Source organism: Protopterus annectens, chromosome 9.part0 (assembly GCF_019279795.1).
Source record: "Protopterus annectens isolate FY-2018-M chromosome 9.part0, PAN1.0, whole genome shotgun sequence".
NCBI classification, from domain to species: Eukaryota; Metazoa; Chordata; order Ceratodontiformes; family Protopteridae; genus Protopterus; species Protopterus annectens.
The window spans coordinates 200,569,395-200,590,007 of record NC_056743.1 but is presented as its reverse complement, the minus strand read 5'-3'; the positions used below and the strand labels follow the sequence as shown (position 1 = coordinate 200,590,007).

The 20,613-nt window shown below is 41.1% G+C and overlaps 1 protein-coding gene across 2 annotated transcripts in view; it reads left to right on the top strand.

The window, feature by feature from the left end:
- TH (tyrosine hydroxylase) overlaps positions 1–20,613 on the top strand; it is a 1,190,719-nt gene that overhangs the window by 980,428 nt on the left and 189,678 nt on the right. For both annotated transcript variants that reach the window (XM_044082744.1, XM_044082743.1), the window contains one exon: positions 1,507–1,642. In XM_044082744.1, the coding sequence (XP_043938679.1) occupies positions 1,507–1,642 (136 nt within the window). The remainder of the gene's footprint in view (positions 1–1,506; positions 1,643–20,613) is intronic.

Sequence of the window (20,613 nt, the reverse complement as noted above, 5' to 3'; positions counted from 1 at the left end):
TAGATTAGACAATGTCTCGTTATGCAAATATGTGATACAAGAAAAGTAAATGCAAGAAATAAGATGATGAACGTTGCAAATAAGATGAGTAATTATTAAAAAATGTTACAAATGAAGAAATTCTTTAATTCAGCACAATTATTTTTTTCTCATTTCCTATGTTCTAACCTTCAGCAATTTGTTGGTACTCTGCCATAAATGAATGTTTTTGTGGACATGCACATGCACCCATATACATAATGTTAAAAGAACGTAGCTCTACTGTGGACTGAATTAAAGCAACTGTTGCTTGTACTAATTGTTATTTGTTGTGGGGTAGGGTAGCTTGGTTTAATCATTCTTGTCTGACAGGACACTGTTTATTAAAATGCTCCTTTCCTCCTAGCAGGTGCAACATTAGGCTGGATTATATTTAGTTGTTAGTGAATGCAAAAGGATAAAGTTCCTTGCATGACGGTGGTGGTGGTTTGCCCTGCTTTATCCAACACAGGTTTTTTTTTTTTTTCCATTTTTTTCAATAAAATTATGCCATAGAATCCCATCAAGGAAATTGGGGTGAGTTAAAATCACCCATACCTGTAAAGGGAAATGACAAATGAGGCAGGCAAAGAATTCTTTATCTACTAAAAATGCCAGTCATGTTTTGATGTTAAGAATGTATGAAGAAATAGTGGGTATAGCCAGCACCATGGCATAAAGGGATAAAGTCCAAAATTCAGACCAGGTGACCCAGATTTTATTGGCAGCTTGGACATCAGAGGGCTGCCAGGTAGGAATGGGAGTGCCCATCCACAGAGGGAGGGTATTCAGCTTGGCATTTGCTATGTATAAGCATGGCCCATAGAGTGGCATCACTCTTAGATGCAGCAGGTGAACACAGGGGAGGGAGAAATCAAGGGGTAAGTCATAAATGAAAAAATCCCTAGTGGAAGCACTCCCCCAGGATACCTTTAGATTCCATGCTGGCCCCAGCTGTAGAACAGTGATAGTTTGGGAGGTTGTAGAAGAGGCTGGTAGGCATGGTAATAGATGAGGGCATTGAGGTTTGCCAGGAAAAGTGAGGCTGGCTGGGAACCGAAAAATGAAATGATGCTTCAGTCAATATTCAGAATGCCTTCTGACTGCTCATTGTCAGGTTGCATTGCAAAAGTAATTGGTTTACAAAACAGATTTAACAGTGATTCTATTTTAAAATGGTCACTTGTGTAAAGTGAAAAATGACCTACAAAACATAGGGTTGTGATGCTTACCTTTATAAGAGTTAAGAAAATGAATGCCTTTTGAAATTAGTCCTGATGTATTACAGTATAAAATCAGCCTATTAAAAAGTGCTAATTGAAACCAATTTTATTTTTTAATTTTATCTATTTTGATATATTGAGCATGAAAGAATCTTATCAGTTTTTATGAATGGCAATATAAAAATTACAGTTTAGAGTACATGCTTTATAATATAAATCAAGAGCTAGAATTCCAACATTTTTAAAAACAGGCTCTATTTTGCAGAGAGGACTGGATTTCAACTCCGTCCTGTTGCTGGCCTTCTGTCTGCACGGGATTTCCTTGCCAGCTTAGCTTTCCGTATTTTTCAGTGTACTCAGTACATTCGGCATGCATCTTCTCCAATGCACTCTCCAGAGCCGTAAGTATGCAACTTTACTCTAAGGTTTGCTAGACTTTTTTTTTCTTTTTTAAATTCATGTTAAGATGAAAGAATATCACCACAAAATATTATCTAAATTATTTGATCTATATACTTAAGCATTTAGGAAAATGCATAATGCTTACTGTGAATGTCAAACGTACCTTCATTGATTTATTATCTCTAAACTGGCTTTCAGAGAGATAATCTTTAAGAAACTCACCATATTGGGATTGCAGTGTGTTTTTAAGCATGAAAGCTTGTACTGACACTGTTCGGGTATGTTTCATAGTGGTGAAATAATTTGTCTAAACAGAATAGATTTACAGTATAGCAGATTAATACTAAATGTGCATTTCTTTCGAGCAAACCTTTTATGTGCAACAGAAATTCTGCGTTTTCAGTTCGACAAAGGTTAAATGTTGTGGGAGTGTCTGCTTGTAAAAGATGTATGCATATGGTGCATTGAGAATTTGTCAAATGTACTTCTTGGAGTTATATATATGGCAGATGTGCGACTTTTAGTGAAATGGATGCACTTGACTGGTTTGGTATTAACTTGAAATTGTGATTGTATGGGGTGTACATCGGAGTTGTATAGTCACTATTGGACTCTTCTGTGTTTTGTTAGTGAGGTAGATGTAGGACACAGTAGGTAATGTGTACATGTGGTATTAGGCTGTGTGTTGCTGGACAAAGGCTATGAATGTTCAGCAGACATTTGGATATAGGGAGACTGGGATTAAGCTTCACTTTATGTATACGAATAAGATGGTTTCATTTCTGAATGACAGAATATACAAGTAGCCAATGAGAGTTCATGGGTGTAGCTATACATGCCAGTTAGTAGTTTGGTTAATAACTGGAGTGACAGGTTTGCCTTGCAGAAAGGGGTATGTGCACCTGCAATCAAAATTTCACTGTTGTCAGGAGTTGGCAGTGTGTGTGTCTATGGGACTGGTATTTAGGTGCATATGAAAACCCAGTGACTGGATAAGCCTAGCTCACAAGGAAGGGAGGAAGATCATGGAACATTATTTGGTATGGCCAGAACAGGATGATATACTGCAATACAAATTAAGAGGTTCAGCAGCAGGGACTGCTTCATGCTAAAAGTAGTCAAAACTGACTACTTATTTCTAGGCATAAAGTATACAAAGAGGATATTTATGCTAAATTTCTATTGGCCAGTTACTGCAAATGATGGGACAAAGTTGTGTAAGAAAACTGAGTAGTTCCAAAGGATAGGAAGGTAGGAGATGATGCTAAGGATGGTTTTGCGGTCTCTGTTACTGAAGAACTATTTCAAAGGACAGCCATGGATGTTATAGGGCCTCTTACTACCCACCCAAACACGTGAGAGATGTATGTGAATGGTGGTGAATTATGCAACTAGATACCATGAGACGACTTTAGAAAAATTCAGGAATGTACATTTTTTCTGGGAAATACTGACACAGGACAACTTCACCTCAGGCTAGCTGATTTTTTTTCTATCCCACAACATTTCTACAAAAAGAAGTTCCTACTAACATCCCCAAACAAATGATTTGTTGGAGAAATGCAACCCTACTATTAAGCTGAGAGCATTCTAATATGGATTTAAGCAGGAACTGGACAAGTACCTGATCCGTTTCTTATTTGAATATAAAAGGTGCCCCAAAATACATTGATTGTTTTGAAATTGGAGCTTTTTTATAGTCATTGGGTTTTTCTTTGTGTGCAGACCAGTGTATAATATTGATGTATAGGAAATTCAGGGCAGTTTATTCTCACTGCCATCAAAGCCTTGCCAATACTGTCCCTTAGGATGCACCATTACAGGCTCAGCCTGGCTAGACACAAAATCATTGATCAGTCCAAAAATAGCACATATTAGTCATATTATAATGATATCACTGCCAGACAAGAGACCTACAGACTTGATTCTTAATGACCGCAAGGTAGAAGAAATTTCTCTCAAAACTTCTCATGTGGAATATGTACTACACTTCAGGAATAAGCTTAAAAGCTACTGGTGTTGGCACAGATGCAGCAAGGTGAACAGGTTTAGTATGACTGGACAGGATACTGGCTAAGGCTCTTGCTGCCCCTATAGTGCCTTTTTTAGGCAAGGTTTAAATGACAAATTCACCAGCGTAACAGGTACTGGCATGCAAAAACGGAGGGTAATGCTACTCAATGCTATAAGTCTAATCCTCAAAATGCACTCAATCGAGGCACTCCTTAAAATGGAGAACATCGATATCTGTGCAGTGACTGAGACCTGGTTCAAGGCTCCAGAGAGCACACCTGCATTACCAGGCTATAAAATTCATACCACACCTTTCGGCCACATTAACTGGACCAAAACACTAAAGGAGGAGGTGGGTCCATATTCATTAAGGATATCCACACCTCCAAGCTAGTTGCACAGCCTAATGCATCCGAGATTATCCACATGCAACTAACTCTGGGCAAAACTGCAATCCAAATTGTAGCTTGCTACAGATCCCCCACCATGCCCCCAGGATTCGCACTCCTCTTTTCTTGATATACTGGAAAATATTAAGGTTCAACCAAACACCCTAATAATGGACGATTTCAGGTACCCCACCATTAAATGGGTAAACTACTCATGTACCAACTCCTTCACGCAACGCTTTCTGGAATTCATAAATTCCAATGTCCTGGATCAAATCATCCATGCCCCCACCAGGGGCAACAATATCCTAGACCTAGTCATTACCAACATGAGTGACTGGTGTTCCACACCTAAGGTCAACTCCTCATTGCTCAGATCCGACCATAAGCTAATCACCCTAGATATCCACATCCTGCCCCCACCCCGTTAAGGAAACCACTCTAAAAAATGTCTTCAAAGCCAACTTCATGCTTAAGACAGAAGTGGCAAACTTCATGACACCCATGCAGATGGACAATACAGTTAAAACTGCCAAATCCTACTCAAATGCACTCTATACAACACATACACAAGTGCATGGATTGTGCTATCCATGCACAGAACCACGACCCTATCTCCCAAAAAAAAAAAAAAAAAAGGAAGCCAATCTGGTGGTCCCCTGCCATAAACAAATACAACAGAAGAAACTTTTGCAAAAAGTGAGTAAAATCCCATAGAGGAGGAGCTCCCTGATAAGCCTCAGTAAGAGGCTCAGATCCTTCAAAATCCTCCAAAGCTAGTTATGAAAACTAAATGGCCACTGATTCTAAGGACAACCACAAAGCATTCTATAGCTATGTCAAGAATCTCAATGGCAACACCCAGATCTGCTCCGAGTTGCAGCAATGGCACAAAATTTACAGACCCAACTAATATTGCCAACATCTTGGCAGATAGGTTCAGTGTTAACTTTACCCCCCCCCCCTCAACCCCTAAAGGGCCCATATCTATAGCAGATGAATGCAGAGTCCCTGTAATCACAACTACGCAGGTAAAAAATGCACTCTCTAAAGCCAAGAACACAGCATCCATGGGACAGGAAAACATCCCAGGCTGCATTTTACATGAACTTCAGAACAAACTGGCTCCCCACCCAAGTACCATGTTCAACCATAGCCTCACTTCAGGCTTTGTGCCCACTGAATGGCACACAGCAACAGTTATACTCCACAAAGGGGGAGCCACCACAGACCCCAGGAACTATCACCTTATTAGCCTGGTCTGCAAGGCCATGGAACATATCATGGAACTTATAAACAGACCTCCAAACTCTGGACCCCACTGAGTTCAGGTTTGTAAAAGGCAGATCATGTCTCCTAAACCTGATAGATTTCTTTAAAGCAGTCAACAAAGCCAGAGACTAGGGTAAGGAGGTTCACACAGCCTATCTTTACCTCACCAAGGCTTTTGACACCATCCCTCATTCTGGAATTATAGATAAACTCACTAAACTAGGTATAAATCCCTACATCACAAGATGGGTTGCTAACTGCATCACTGACAGAACCCACACTGTAAAAGTTGCACACTCCAAATCAGACTTTAAACCAGTGACAAGTGGAGTACCACAGGGTTCGGTCCTAGATTCTCTCCAATCTGGTATCTACTTCTCTGAAGTGCAGGCTAACACTGGAGGTCTCTGGCTAACGAAGTTTGCAGATGACTGCAAACTAGGAGCTATAATCGAGTCCCCAAATGAAGTAGACATCCTACAGAAGGGCCCTCACTGAGACAGATGCCTGATGTCAGAGCCATGGCCTCAAGCTCAATGCCAAAAAGTGCATTGTCATCCACTTTGGTAAAAACTCTGTACCCATGAACTACCACATAGGTGGCAGTCTAACACCACCCAGTGGTCAGGAAATCTCTCTATGTGGCAAACATCACAAAAGGGTTCTCATCCAGGGAAAAAAAAAAAAAGGTCTTTATTCCCTTCTACTAGTCACTCAGACCCATTAAAGAGTACAATGTCCCTTTTGGAATGTAGCTCACAAGACAGCTACAACAGCTGGAAAGGCCACAGAAGTACCTCACAAAGAGGATTACTGGCCTCAGATAGGTTCATAGGTTCATAGGTTCATACTAGGCTATCTGCCCGAGGGCATTTACAAGCCTAGCCCATAGTTTTGTGGCTTACGCCACCCCTTTAGTATGGGGAACTATACCCATTATTTTGCTGTGCCTCTGTTGAGCAGTGACACTGAGGTAATCCCTGGGGTATATCTGCGATCTCCCATCCATTGGTCAAGATTTCTCTTGAACAAGGCCAGCGAGGTGCTCTGCCTCACATATACCGGGATTTTATTCCACAGCATAGGGAGTCTTTGGGTGATGAATCTATCCCTCCAGCGTCCTATTAATAGCCGTGTCAAGGTTTAAGTCTCCCGCCCTTGTGGCTCTGACGGATCTAGATTTTTTGAGGTGAAGCATATTCATCAAATCTGGGTTTGACATGGCCTTGTATGTTAGGCAAAGGTCACCTCTGAGCAAGCGGTGGCGACTGAATAGAGCTGGAGTTCTTTCAGTCGGGCAGCATAGGACAGATGTTTGAGACCCTTTATCCTTTTGGTGAGGAACTTTGTGGCCTCTCCAGCTGCTGCAAGTGTCGGGTCAGATACATTCGAATGGGGCATTGTACTCAATCATTGGTCTGATGAGTGATGAGTATAGGGAGACTATGACCTCCCTTGATCTAGATGAGAATCCCTTCATGATAAGGTGGGCAATGTAGAAGGTCTTCCTAACTACTTTAGCTACATGGGTGTCGAATGACAGACTACTATCAACCTGGGTCCCCAGGTCCCTGATAACTTCTTCTATGCTCAGTGGATTGCCACCTATTTGGTAGCTAGGGGTAACCTTGTTTTTCCCGAAGGGTATGACTATGCATTTTTGGCATTTAACTTTAGGCCATGGCTCTGGCACCAGTTATCCGTTTCTGTGAGACCCTTCTGAAGGATATCTGTGTCAGATGTGTTTTCTACTATGGCCCAGTTTGCAGTCATCTGCAAACTTTGTCAGCCATAACCCTCCTGTGTTTGCTTGTACTTGGAAAAGTAGATGCCAAACAAGAGTGGGCCCAGGACTGAGCCCTGTGGTACACCACTTGTGACAGGCTTTGAGTCTGACATGGCGCCAGCAACTCTGACCCTGTGGGTTCTGTCACTCAGCCAGTTTGCAACCCATCTTGTGATGTATGGGTTAACATTTAAGCTGATGAGTTTTTCAATGATACCCGAGTGGGGTATTGTATCGAAGGCCTTCGCCAGATCGAGGTAGGCTGTATGGACTGCCTTTCCCTCATCAATGGCTTTGGTGACTGTTTGAAAAAGTCAACCAAGTTTAGAAGGCATGATCTGCCTTTGACAAAGCCAAACTGGGATGGATCCAAAGTCTGCAAATTCCCTATGTCTTTATTTATGAGGTCCATTATGATCCTCTCCATGGCTTTGCAGATAAGGCTTGTCAAGCTAATGGGCGGTAATTTCCAGGGTCGGTGGAGGCACCGCCTTTGTGAAGTGGGACCACAGTTGCAGTGCGCCACTCCTGGTGCGTATCCAGAGGTAAGACTATGATTAAACAGCTGTCCTAGCTGTGGGTTTAATTCCTCATTGAGTTCGTGGAGCACACAGCCGGGGACACCATCAGGTCCCATGGATGCTGTGTTTTTTGCTTTGGAGAGAGCAGTTCTCACTTGGGCGTTGGAGATGTTTGGGGGGCTGCAATCGCTTGGTATAGATATCTCTCCTTTTGGGGGGAGGGGGGGGATGCCCAACGTAGACGGTCTCAAAAAACTCCAGCTTTACTCTGTCGCATATCGCCTACTCAGAGGCAATCTCTGCCTAACATACAAAGCTATGTCAAACCCAGAGGTTTAGGACATGCTACACTTAAAGAAATCCCAGTCCCTCTGAGCTAAATGCTCTAGGGTCCTAAACCTTGTCACCACAATAAACAGAACATGCTGGAGGCCCAGAGACTTCCCATACGCTGGAACAAACTACCTATCAAACAAAGCTCCTCATTAGCACTCAAGAAAAATCTTGATGAGTGGATGGGAAATAGGAAATTCTCCCCAGGGATCACTTCTGGGGCTCTGGTCGAAAGCTAGGGTACACCTTGTTGGCTAGGCTTACTTAGGCCCTTGGGCTGATAGCCTAGTATCTACCTATGAACCTATGACAGTAAAAACATACAAATACACTTTCATACAAAAGGTAGTGATATGTATTCCTGTTTGGCAAAACAAGCTTCCAAGCTGCAAGGGAGGGCCCTTCACTCCTACAAAGAAGCGAAAGATGTTAGTTGTATGATGAAGTTTCTAGGCATAAAACGCACACTAACTACCACATTAGCCTGAAGAAGCCCTACTAGGAGAAGGTGCCATTGGTACTTTACTGTTTGTAGTGTGCTACAGGAAGAACAGGGGACATTGAGAGATTACAGTAAACCTTATCTGTGAAACTCAGTCTGACACTTCAGTAAATGAGGTGGTGTTGTCACAACCATTATCCCCTGCACTTGTTCAGGAAATCCTCATAGTCCCACTGTAGTTTGGAGAGATGTTCACTTCCAAAACTGCATTTATCCAATTGGATTATCACCATGTAAATAATGCAGGTTCATACTGGGACTGAGCAGCCAGTTATAAGGTCAGAGTTAACTACTAAGGTAAAAAGATAACAGGTGGAGTTAGTAAAATGGTTGTACGTAGTCTGATCAGGGATAGACTGGACACATGGGAGCACATATTCACCCTCACGAAACTGTGCATTCCAGTAAGGTCCCCAATCCGACATCCTCCCCACCCACCAATTATTTTGACTTTTGTTTAAGAATTCTGGACAATAAATTGAGACTTATTTGATTTGACCCTTGTAAAATGTGTGGCATCTTGGCAAATTGTTCATAGGAAGTTACTAGGCTACTGGTCTTGAGGTCTTTGCAAGCTTAGCCAAGAATTTAGCCCATGTTCCAGCAAGGAAGCACCCGACACCCCTGTCCAGCAGGGACACAGGTGGAATCCCAGGGGGTGTATTTTCTGTTTCCCATCCAGTTATCCAGGTTGACCTTAAAAAGGGTTAATGAGTTATTTTGCTTGACCTGGAGAGGGAGTCTGTTCCACAGGAGTCATAGTCTCTGGGACACAAATCTGTCCAGCCAACAAGTCCTATTGATGTCACAGACCTGGTTGAGGTCACATGTGTGGGTTACTCGAGTGGAACTAGACTTGAGGATATGCAGCAGTCCCATAAAGGCAGGGTTTGAGATTGCTTTGTATGTCAGAGGTCACCTCTGAGAAGTCTGTATGAGACTGAGTAGAGGGGGACAGGGCTTTTAGCCTGTCTAGGCTAGATGTTTGAGGCCCTGGATTCTTCTGGTGAGGAGCCTCTGTGGTCTATCCAGCTGCTGCATGTGCTTTGTGAGGTACATGCCTTAAGGGGCATTGTACTCAATAATGGGTCTTACAAGAGAAGAATACAGGTATGTTACGACTTCCTTGTCACTGAATGAGATACGCTTACTTATGAGGTGGGCCATGTAGAAAGTTTTCCATACAAGAGAGAGGCAATATGGTGGTCAAAAGTCAGTTTGATGTCAACCTGGGTGCACAAGTCCATCACAACTGATTGTGTTTTTAGGATCTTGTTATTAATATGATAATCTGTGGGGACATTTTCTCCCCAAAGGCGGTGATGATGCATTTTTTTGGCATTCAGTTTGAGGCCATGTTTCTGGCACCAGTCATTTGTTTGGGTGAGACCCTCCTGGAGGATGTCCACATCCCTAGTGGAACTAATGACAGCACACAGCTTGCAGTCATCTGCAAACTTGGTCAGCCATAGCACACCGATTTTGGCCTACACCTCAGAAAAGTACATCCAAAACAACAGAGGCACCAAGGCCAATCCCTGGGGTACACGACTCTTTATGGGTTTACTGCTTGAGTTGGCTTCCCCTATTTTGACTAGGTGAGTTCTAGCAGTGAGCCCACAGTGTTCTGGACTTCAGTCATGAATTAATGACAGGCATGTATATTTCAGACCGTGTCCTCAGACAGTGCTTGGTAATGCATAGGTTTTCTTTCTAGCATCTTTCTAGAGATAGAAGAGCAATATTTAAAATCTGTTCCTGATTTTAAGTATTTGCTTCTGATCATTGGGTTAAGAAGTTTGGAGGGTAGAGAGGAATTGCACTTCATTGTTCTGACATCAGTGAGCTGATACACTTTTCTGCACTATTTATGAATTTACTGTGAAAGAGCTGTTTGACTATTAAAAATGACAACTAGTCAGCCGACTACTTTACATGTGTCATGCACGCAATTAGAAATAGACTACTTGAAAGAATGTTTGCGTGTGCAGCGTATCCCGAAGGGGTTACGCTGCTACAAATTTCCTAATAATGCTGTGGCTGGTTCTTCCCTTTACAATAGTTTGGTTAAAATTTTCAACAAGGCAGGGCTTGAAATGCTTGAATGTATGATAAAAGATTACGAGGAAAAATATGTTGTGTTACTTAAGGAGGCAACATCACTTAATGATTGTGTAATTAAAAATAAGAATTTTCTAGGCATCAAAAGGGAATATGATTGTGTTTTTAATGAAGTAGACCAATTCTGTTTAAAGATAGTGAATCGCAAGATCAGGAAGCTTGAGCGTGACCTCACAGAATACAGGGATGGAAAAGCCTATCCACTGGTTGGTAGGGGTAGGCAGGATACTAGGCATTCCTACAATCACAATAGTGACACTGTTTTTAATGATAATGCCCCTAATTCTGTACTAGACGTACCAAGGAGAAGTGAGAGGCTTGCTCAAAAAAACAAAGTGGACCATCGGATTTTCACTATCCCCCGGGCAGACCAGGGAGGAGGAATGTCTCACACCAACCTCAGGCTTGGAACAGAACAAGCAGATAAGGGCTCTAGATGAAGACTGTACCAGGATTTCTGTTCATGAAACCCTTGAGGGGGTACATGACTACTTTGTCTTAATTAGAAAGGACAATTTTTGTTATTTACAATTTTACTGATATTACAATCACTGATGAGTTTTTTGAGCTTTTCACTAAAGGGCTTCATTATGTACCCTCACGCAGACTTGATCTATGTACTATTTTAGTCGATTTAAAACTTTTTGTTAGACAGCTGAACCTTTCCTTCTTGTTCAAAGGTCAGACTCAGATCAACCATGGGCTCACAAGATTCAGCACATTCAATCCACCTCTAGTTTTTACGTGGGTAAAACTGAGAGAACACTCAGAAGAAGGATATATGAGCACCTTTACGATGTTTCTAAGAAGGAAAACAATGCTTTTTATAAACATCTTGGTTCATGCCCCAATATGCAACTTAAGTTTTTTATTTTAGATCAGGTCTTGCAGGACAGTAGAGGGGGTGAGTGGGAGGCCCGATTGGAATATAAGGAATTGTGGTGGCAGCTTAAATTAAATGCAACTAAACCCCCTGGTTTCAATGACAGTGTTAGCATCATGAGTGTTTTAAAACTAAGGAGAGCTAAGTTATGATGTTTGTTTCTTGGATGTGTCGTTTATTTTAACAACATGGAGAATGTTTTGTTTTGAATAATTTTTCAACTACTGCCTATTTTGTGCCTAATGGGCAGTAATTTTTAACCACAACTTTTGAATGGTTCTCAAGGCACATTTTTTATAAGTTTTTAATGTTACCTTAAGATATTACAAGTTTGGCTGGTCATGTTGATATATTTGTTTTAATTTTGACAGCATTGTAAAACAACTTTTTAAGTCTCTAACATAACCTGGTGGTTTGCTAGTTTTAATGTCTAATTAGCATATTATATTAATTTTAGTTCTAGTCACATGATTTGGACTAGGAGGTATTTAAGCACTGAATTTTTAATGATGGTTTATCTTGATAAAGCCTGGTATGACTCCAGGTGAAAGCGCTTGATGTAATGTTCTACTTTTTATTTGTTCTTCATTAAAGTCAATTTTGATTCAAGATACGTTGGACTGTTCCGTTCCTTTCAAGCCTTTGGATATATTTTACTTTATACAAAGACTTCATCCAAACCATATTTAATTCTTCATTGTTGGACATGTTGTTGTACATATTGTCAGGATATCTAAAATATTCAAGTACTTTAGAATCTGGCCTTTATCTTATTTTTTTCCATAGGAAAATGATCTTTCATGCTTAACAATGGAATGTAGGTAAATTGTTACTATGCTTTTTTGTTTGTGTGTGTGTGTGTGTTTGCCTCACCAGCTAGATAATGCACCTCTGCAAAGAAAAAAAAAAGTTACTGCAACTGCCTCCACCCCACATCTGTGTAGTGATGGAGTTCCCGACTTGGTAGATTTCCAATTAAATTTTAAGAGAACTTGTTGAGAAGACAATACATTAATCAGGTCCACAGAAAATCAGGAGAAGACAGCAAGACGAATGAGCAGTGTGGCCCCATACCATAACTGCATTTAGAGTTGAAGAATACATTTCCTTTGCAAGGTGAATAACGACAGAACAAACACTATCCAGCTGTTAGTTCCAGAAGTGTTTCAGAATGCTTGAAATAAAACTGACATGGCATATTTGGGGGGAAAACACTTGGGGATGGGCAAAACTGAAAGTAGAATTTTAGCTATCTTGTACTGGCCAGGGATATTGAAAGATACTGATATGTTCCAAGCAGTATGCTCAGAATATTAAAAGACTACAAAACATCCTGGGGTCAGAAGCCTGGTAATACTTGTACCTATTAATGAGGTCCCATGTCAACAGATAGACTTCACCTGTGGACTGTAAGAGCCGTGGCTATTAAATACCTTCTTCTGACTGACTAAGCTACAACATTTCCTGAGGCAGTACTACTGTGAAAAGCCAATACCAAGTCAGTAGTCAAAGAGCTAATGTTACTCTTCTGCAAGGTAGGAAACCCCAAAGAAACACAGACCATGGAATGCCGTTTATGTGATCATGTATGAGGTTTGCCAGTATTTTAACGTAAAGCAATTAAGTACGTCATTATGCCATCCTCAAAATGATGGATTGGTGGAGTGTTCTAATAAAGCTCTGAAGTGTATACTAGGGAAGGCCACGAACTTGGTTACCTCCCTACTTCATGTTTGCCATAGAGTAGGACTATAGAAGAGCCCCAAGTTCTGCTGGACATAACTAAGGAGATTTCGGAGTAAGAAAATCCCATTTAGAAATGGCACACACTTCACAAAGAGATCAGCTGGTATAATGATTAAAGTCTTCACCTCCCAAACACAAGGTACAAGATTTGATCCTGACCTCTGTCCAATGTCTATTTGGAATATACATGTTCTCCCTGTCTCTCGGTGGGATTATTCCTACCTCTGAAAAACACGCAGAATCTTTCCATCTCAAACTCACCAATGAATGGAGCAGAGGACAGCAGCACAGACTACATGGTACTCTAGTGTAGGAAGAGTTGTACAGACAAACTGCTTTGGGCATTTACTGTGGTGGGCAATATCCTCAAAATAGGAGAACATTGATCACAGACTGTGCACCATGGTATGACTAGCCAATCAATGACGTAAAATATGGCTCTAGATGAATGCCCATGCGTATTTGCCATTGATAAGTGGAATGAGGACCCAGCATACTCTGACCTACACTAAGGACCCATGCTAATGGTGGGAGTGGTGTATGTGCTCTTATTTGCCAGTGTGTGCCTGCCATTAAGCCCAATAGCCTAGGTCAATAAGCTACCGGCCGGCCAGTTTATAGTTGCACAGCCTGGGTTACCTGGGATAACTCTATTGAGTGAAAGCTGGAAGTAAAGCCAATAAGCTGTCCAACATGAACTAAGAATTGCTACACTCAGTGTATAGGTTTGTCTGACAGGATGGGGCCTGGATGTGGAAGACATGATGGTATGGAGGAGGCTGGACATCCTATGTATCCAAGAGACAAGATGGAAGGACAATGCTGCAAGACACTTGCCTTGGGATCCAGAGTCTACTACTCAGGACGACAGGCTGGAAATGGTGTGAGAATTGTGGTGAGAGAGGCTTCAGAAGGCAGTGAGGGATAGCATCAGAATTAGTGACAGACTCATGGCAATCATACTCCAGTGTAATGATATGGCAGTATTCATAAACTCAACCTATGGCCCATAGCAGGGTTGTGATGGTGAGAAAGAGAGCATTCATAAAGCATTTGCAGAACCTACTAGATAAAGCAGCACATTAATCAGCATTAATAATGGGTAACTTGAATGCACATATTAGGACAGACAAAACAGGATTCAAGGACTACCTGGGTCCATGTGGGTTTGGCAACAGGAATAAAGGAGGTGCCATTCTAGACTTCTGTCTGGCAAATGGCTGGCTAATAGCCAAAACATGGTTTAGAAAGACAATCCCAAGATCCCATACAAGAGTGGCCAACATGCATCTCAGTTAGACTTCCTCATAGTAAGGAAAGAGCAGTGGCATAGAATCCACGATTATAGTCAATCGCCAGAGAAACAGTCAGTCAACAGCATAAACCACTGGCTGCTACAATCGGCTGCAAGCAATGGTCATAGAAAGCTTTAAAGTCAATAGAGACCAGGCTGAAGACCTGGAAGCTGATTGGAGAGAAAGTTCAAGGAATTATTCAGTATTCCAGCACTCCAAGAGGAGGAGGAAATAGGTGGAGTTGAAGAACGGCAGGGCCTCATATCATCATGTGTGAGGACTTCAGAATAGATACATTTCTGAGACAGGTATGGAAATAAGGTACATAAAGAAAGCTGATGGTGGAAAGCAAAAGTCCAGGAAGTCATTAAAAGAAGAGAGTGAAGGAAAAAGCGGGAGATACAAAAGATGGACCAGGCTAGGAAGGAATACTGGTTGGCTAACAAGCCAAGAAAGGAGTTGCAATATCAAAGAACCGGGCATTAGAGGCACTCTACCAGCTTCTGGAAATGTACTCATTGGCACAAAAACTATCAGGTCTATGTCAATTAAATGAACACTTGAAATGTCAAATGACATATGTCAGACATTTCAAGTGTTTGAAGGTTGACTTTTAATGGTGCCGTATGGTGCAGAATGGGAGAATTTCCTTTTTCTGCACTGAAGTGCGGTCTCAGAGTTGGTATATTTAAGTGGGGGGGTGTGCAAAATTCCAAATATCGACCACATGGTCTCGAACATATGGTATTTGATATTTTGGAAGTTCGAATATTTGACATAGACCCAAACTATCAGGTTGCAAGATAAAGAAAATAGACACCCTTCATAAGGGATGCCAGCAACAACCTGCTCACCAGTCCACAGAACATCAGAGACAGATGGAAGGAGTATTTCCAGTAGCTTCTGAATGAAGAAAACACCACAGAAGCTGTACTGCCCCAGACAGCCTATGATGAGAGAACAGGAGCCCACCCTAAAAGAATTAACAGCAGCACAAAGTAAAATGAAGTCTGAAAGCAGCAGGCTCAGAGAAGTTTACAGCAGATATGAAAGATGCTGGGTGAGCTAGGGGAGAAATGGCTCCTCAGGGTACTCACAAGCAGTGTGGAGAGAAAGGCGCATAACAGATAACAGGACAATAAGCATACTTGTTCGAGTGTACAACAGCAAAAGGGGCCATCCACAACTGTGGGCAGTACAGCGATATCCAACTCCTGTCACATTGCATGAAAGTTCTAGAGAGGATTATTGATAAACTGATACGCACAGTAGCAGAAAGTAAGATAGGAGATGAGCAGTTCGGATTCAGATTAGGATGCAGCACAACTGATCCAGTCTTTGCAGTGAGGCAGATAGTTGAGAAGAAGCTAGAGATGAGGAACAAGTCCAACTGGGCATTCGTAAACTTTGAGAAAGCATATCACAAGGTATAAAGAAAGCCGACTGGCAGTACTACTGCGATCTGAAGTCCCAGAAACATTGGCAAAATTAGTGCAAGCTATGTACAAGGGCTCAATTACTCAAGTACAGTGTTCAGTCTCAGAGGGATTCCCAGTGGGTGTGGATGTACACCAGGGTTCAGGTTTGAGCCCACTGCTGTTCATTACTGATGATGGACTACATTAGCAAACAGGTCAGTGTTGACAGATCAGCAAAGTTGCTGTATGCAGACAATGTGGTATTATAGGCAGACTCTGAGCAAGAACTTCAGGAAAGGATATGGGAATTGAATACAAAAGTAAAGGCACATGGGATGAAACTATGAACAGATAAGACAGCAGTAATGGCAGCAAATTGGGTAAATCAGAAGAAACAGAATTGTGATAGAAGATAGTTGAACAGGTTAACAGCTTCATGCATCTGGGAGGGGTGGTCAAGGAGAAGGGACATCTGAATGTAGAGGTCAAAGCTAGAATCAGAGGGGTTGCAGCCAACTGGCATAGTGTCTCAGGTATAATATATGACAAATGCCAAAGAAGCTGAAGAATAAGATAAGGCAGAGTAGATGAGAAAGATACAGGTGATAGAAATAAACTGCCCGAGATGGGTGATTGGTGCACATTATGGGACAGACAAAAATGAGGATATAACAGCAGAAGCCAAAGTAACTAATTTCAGAAATGTCAGAGAGAACAGATTATGGCAGTTTAGTCAAATATGCAGAAAAGTAAAAGGCAATCTAGCGAACATGATTTGGGACAGACAGGAAGAAGGCAAGAGGAAATGAGGGCATCCAGCAAAGAGGTGGATGGATTGAGAGAGAAAATCTGCATCAGTCAAGCACTGAATCAAGAGAGATGTTGACAGTTAACAACACCTTGAAAAAAGGGAGTTGAGGATGATGACGGCAATTCACAAATTTGCAAAATTCACATAACACAAACAGTGAAGAACATATGCAAAAGGTTCAAGTAATGGAACAGAGTGTGTAACAAGAATTCCAGACTTAAGAAACTTATATGGGATAAAATGTGTTAGTCCCCTTTGCCAAGCATATCTTCTTAGCAAGATGTTAAGGACCCCTTGAAGTGATAGAGAAAAAGTGAATACAAAATAAGTCAAACTAGAAAGACAAGATTACGACATAGAGATTACATAATTGTGTCAAAAACATTGAGGGGAAACAACGCTTCAGTAACCAGTCTGGAATCTGAGAAAGATACCAACAGGTACTTGGAATAAGTTCAAACTGTCAATACTATGCCCAAGGCCCAAAAACAAGTACAGTTTTTGTTTTGAGAAAGTTTTCAGAGATGCTTGTTAAGCAAATCTAATTCAGCATCATACTGAAATTGCCTAGTGAAGGAAGTGAACCTAAAACCATACAGGGTGTGAGAACCCACAAAAAGTCAATGACTAAAGTGAAAAGGATTACTAAAATTGGTGGTAATGACGAGTTGCAAAGTGAATACAACAGTCTGCTTGCCTTGGTGCCTAAAGTTTGTAATGGCTTCCGGCAACTGAATGACAGGCTCATTAAAGAAGGGTTTTTGACCAACAGGTACAGGTAGATCCTCCTGTCACTTTTGAAAGGCACTAAAAGATCTGAAATTTCATCCAGGTACTCAGATGTGAACCTTGATGATGTAGTTATTTAGAGGTGCTGAACTCAAATTTAATTTAAGTACAGGCTGTGCTAGAAATCTAAGCAGAACATGCAGTTAATTTTGCAAAAAAAGTTAGCTTTGCATGACAGAAGCCAGATATTTAGAATGTGTGATTGGGAGAAGGATGATTTAAACTACAAATAGGCAAGAAAGAAGCTGCAAAACACTGGCCAATACTTTTAATTGGTGCTTGGTACTGGGTATTTCTACAGCCAAGCTGGCTATAATCAGAAGCATATGCAGAGCTTTACTACCATAACCTGTCCTCCAACAGATTATAAAGGATAAAGTCACCTATCCTAGTTAGGTGGACTGTAGAAGCAGAGACCTTTAATCAGCTGAAAAATATTTTGAAATATTTTAGGGCTCATTGGAAGTACTTGCTTTCCCCAACACTGATAAAAAGTTAATCATTAAATAACTGCAAATGAAGTTGAGACAGGAGCAGTTATTTCACAAGAAATTGGTGAAAAACATCCAGGGTGCTGCCTGAACAGAAAGTTGAACAGAAATGATGTACTCTGCAACTAAGCAGCAATGCCTTGCATTAAATGGGACCCTCACCTCACTTTACTGCAGTACTGGTTCTTCATTCATCCGTCATCTTTTTCCCTTTTTTTTTCTATATGGGGTTGGAGTATTGTGTTAACTGTCGCCAACTCTCTCTATTCAATGCCACACTCCTACCTTCTTCAACACTCATGCCTGAATGTCGCAGATCTTCTTTCACACAATCCATCCACCTCTTTGCTGGATGTCCTGGCTTCCTCTTACCTTCTTCCAGTCTGTCCCAAATCTTCCTCACCAGATTGTCTTCTGCTTTTCTACACATATCCAAATCACCATAATCTGTTCTCTTTGATCTTTTCTGCAATTGGAGCTACTTTGGCTTCTGCTATGTCCTCATTTCTTAGTTTGTCCCACAGTGTGCATCCTACCACCTTTCTCAGGCACTTTATTTCCATCACCTGTAGCGTCTTCAGTTGTTCTGCCTTTACTGCCCAGGTTTCTGTACCATACAGTAGTACTGGTCGCACCACTGTCTTGTACACCTTACTTTTCAGCTTCTTTGGCATTCTTCTGTCATAGACTACACCCGATACTCTATATGTCAATTGGCTGCAACCCCTCTGATTCTAGCTTTGACCTCTTCATTCATACTACCCTTCTCCTCAACCACCCCTCCCAGATACTTGAAGCTGTTTACCTTTTCCACTATCTTCCCTTCTATCTCTATTCTCAGCATCTTCTGATTTCCCCAGTTTGCTGCCATTACCACAGTCTTATCTGTGCTTAGTTTCATCACATGTGCCTTCAGATTTTCATTCCATTCTTCTATCCTTGGCTGAGTTCTAGCTCAGAATCTGCCTGTACTGCCACATCGTCGGCATACAGCAGCTTTGATCTGTCCCCTCCAACCTGTTTGCTAATGTAGTCCATCACCAGTATGAACAGCAGTGGGCTCAAAGCTAAACCCTGATGTACACCCACTCCGAACCCCTCTGTGAGGCCAAACACTGTTCGTACTTGAGTCATTGGGTCCTTGTACATAGCCTGCACTAATTCTACCAATGTTTCCGGGACTTCAAACCACCGCAGTACTGTCCAGATTAGCTTTCGTGGGACCTTATATGCTTTCTCCAAGTCTAGGAATGCCCAGTTTGACTCTTTCCTCAAGTATCTGTCAATGCAAACATTGGGTCAATTGTGCTGCATCCTGATCCGAATCCAAACTGCTCATCTCCCATCATACATTCTACTACTCTGCGTATCTGTTTATCAATCACCCTCTCCAGAACTTTCAATAGAAAGTAGACCAAAAATACTTCCTTCGTTCCCTTAAGGACTCTTCTTTACAAAAGTACAAACAGCAGGCAGAAAGAAGATGGAGTCCAAACCAAGCCAATATAAGATGATTTATTAAAAAAATGCAGGTTAGCGCTTTCGGGTGGATACCCTTCTTCAGACAACATACATTAATTCTGAAACATCTTATATACATTTTAAAAGCTCATTAGACAAATAATTAACTTTTACATTTCACCCGCCTTTTTTTTCAAGGCTGGTTTTAAAGGAACACAATTATTAAGACCTGGTGCTGTGTCTGCTGCCAAATTTAAAATCCATTTAAGCTCTGCATATTCAGCTTTGTTAACAATGTCACCCCCCCCCTCCTATCTTCTTGTATTATTTGCATTACCAAAAATGAAAAACTGTGGTCCGGAAAGCATTTAATATGTTGATACAAGGCATTTTTAAGACATATGATTTAATATTCTAGTTTTGAATTTGCAGTTGGTTTTCCCCACATAAAAACTTGAACATTGTGTACATTTTGCAAGGTAGACCACGTTTGCAGTATGGCAATCGGCATAAAAATCAAAGCTATATTCAAGGCGGCCCACAAGAACATCTTAAAGATATAATAGTAAGTCTAAAGTGACTTTAAAGTTTAGTAGTAACAGCTATGATATTAGCAATATTATCAAGAATAATTGGAATATTCTTTTAAGCGATGAAGGCTTGAGAGAGAGTACAGACAGAGAACCTATATTTGTATATAGGCGTAATAATAACCTAAAGGACCTACTATGTCATGAACCTGGAAAAAGGCAGAAGAGTAGTATAAAATATTCAAGGTTGGGGACATTTCCATGTAGACATTGTAAGGCATGCACTTTGCTAAATAGTGCAGGTTATTTTATACGTCCAATTACAGATAGAAAATATAGCTTTGATTTTTATGATTGCCATACTTTAGGGCATTGTGGAATAGTCTATATTAAGCAGCTAAGAAAAATATAATATTCTTATTAAAACGAAAAGTACTTTTAACAAAATACCTTGTTTGGTGTAAATATACTGATTTTGTTAAGCAGTACTGAATGGGTATTCATATTAAAAGAAATGTAACAAATTATGTGCCTTGTCACCTGGAATGTCTATACTAGGCATTATGGTACAGCACAGTACACAGCAGTAGAAATTAAGTAACAGCACCT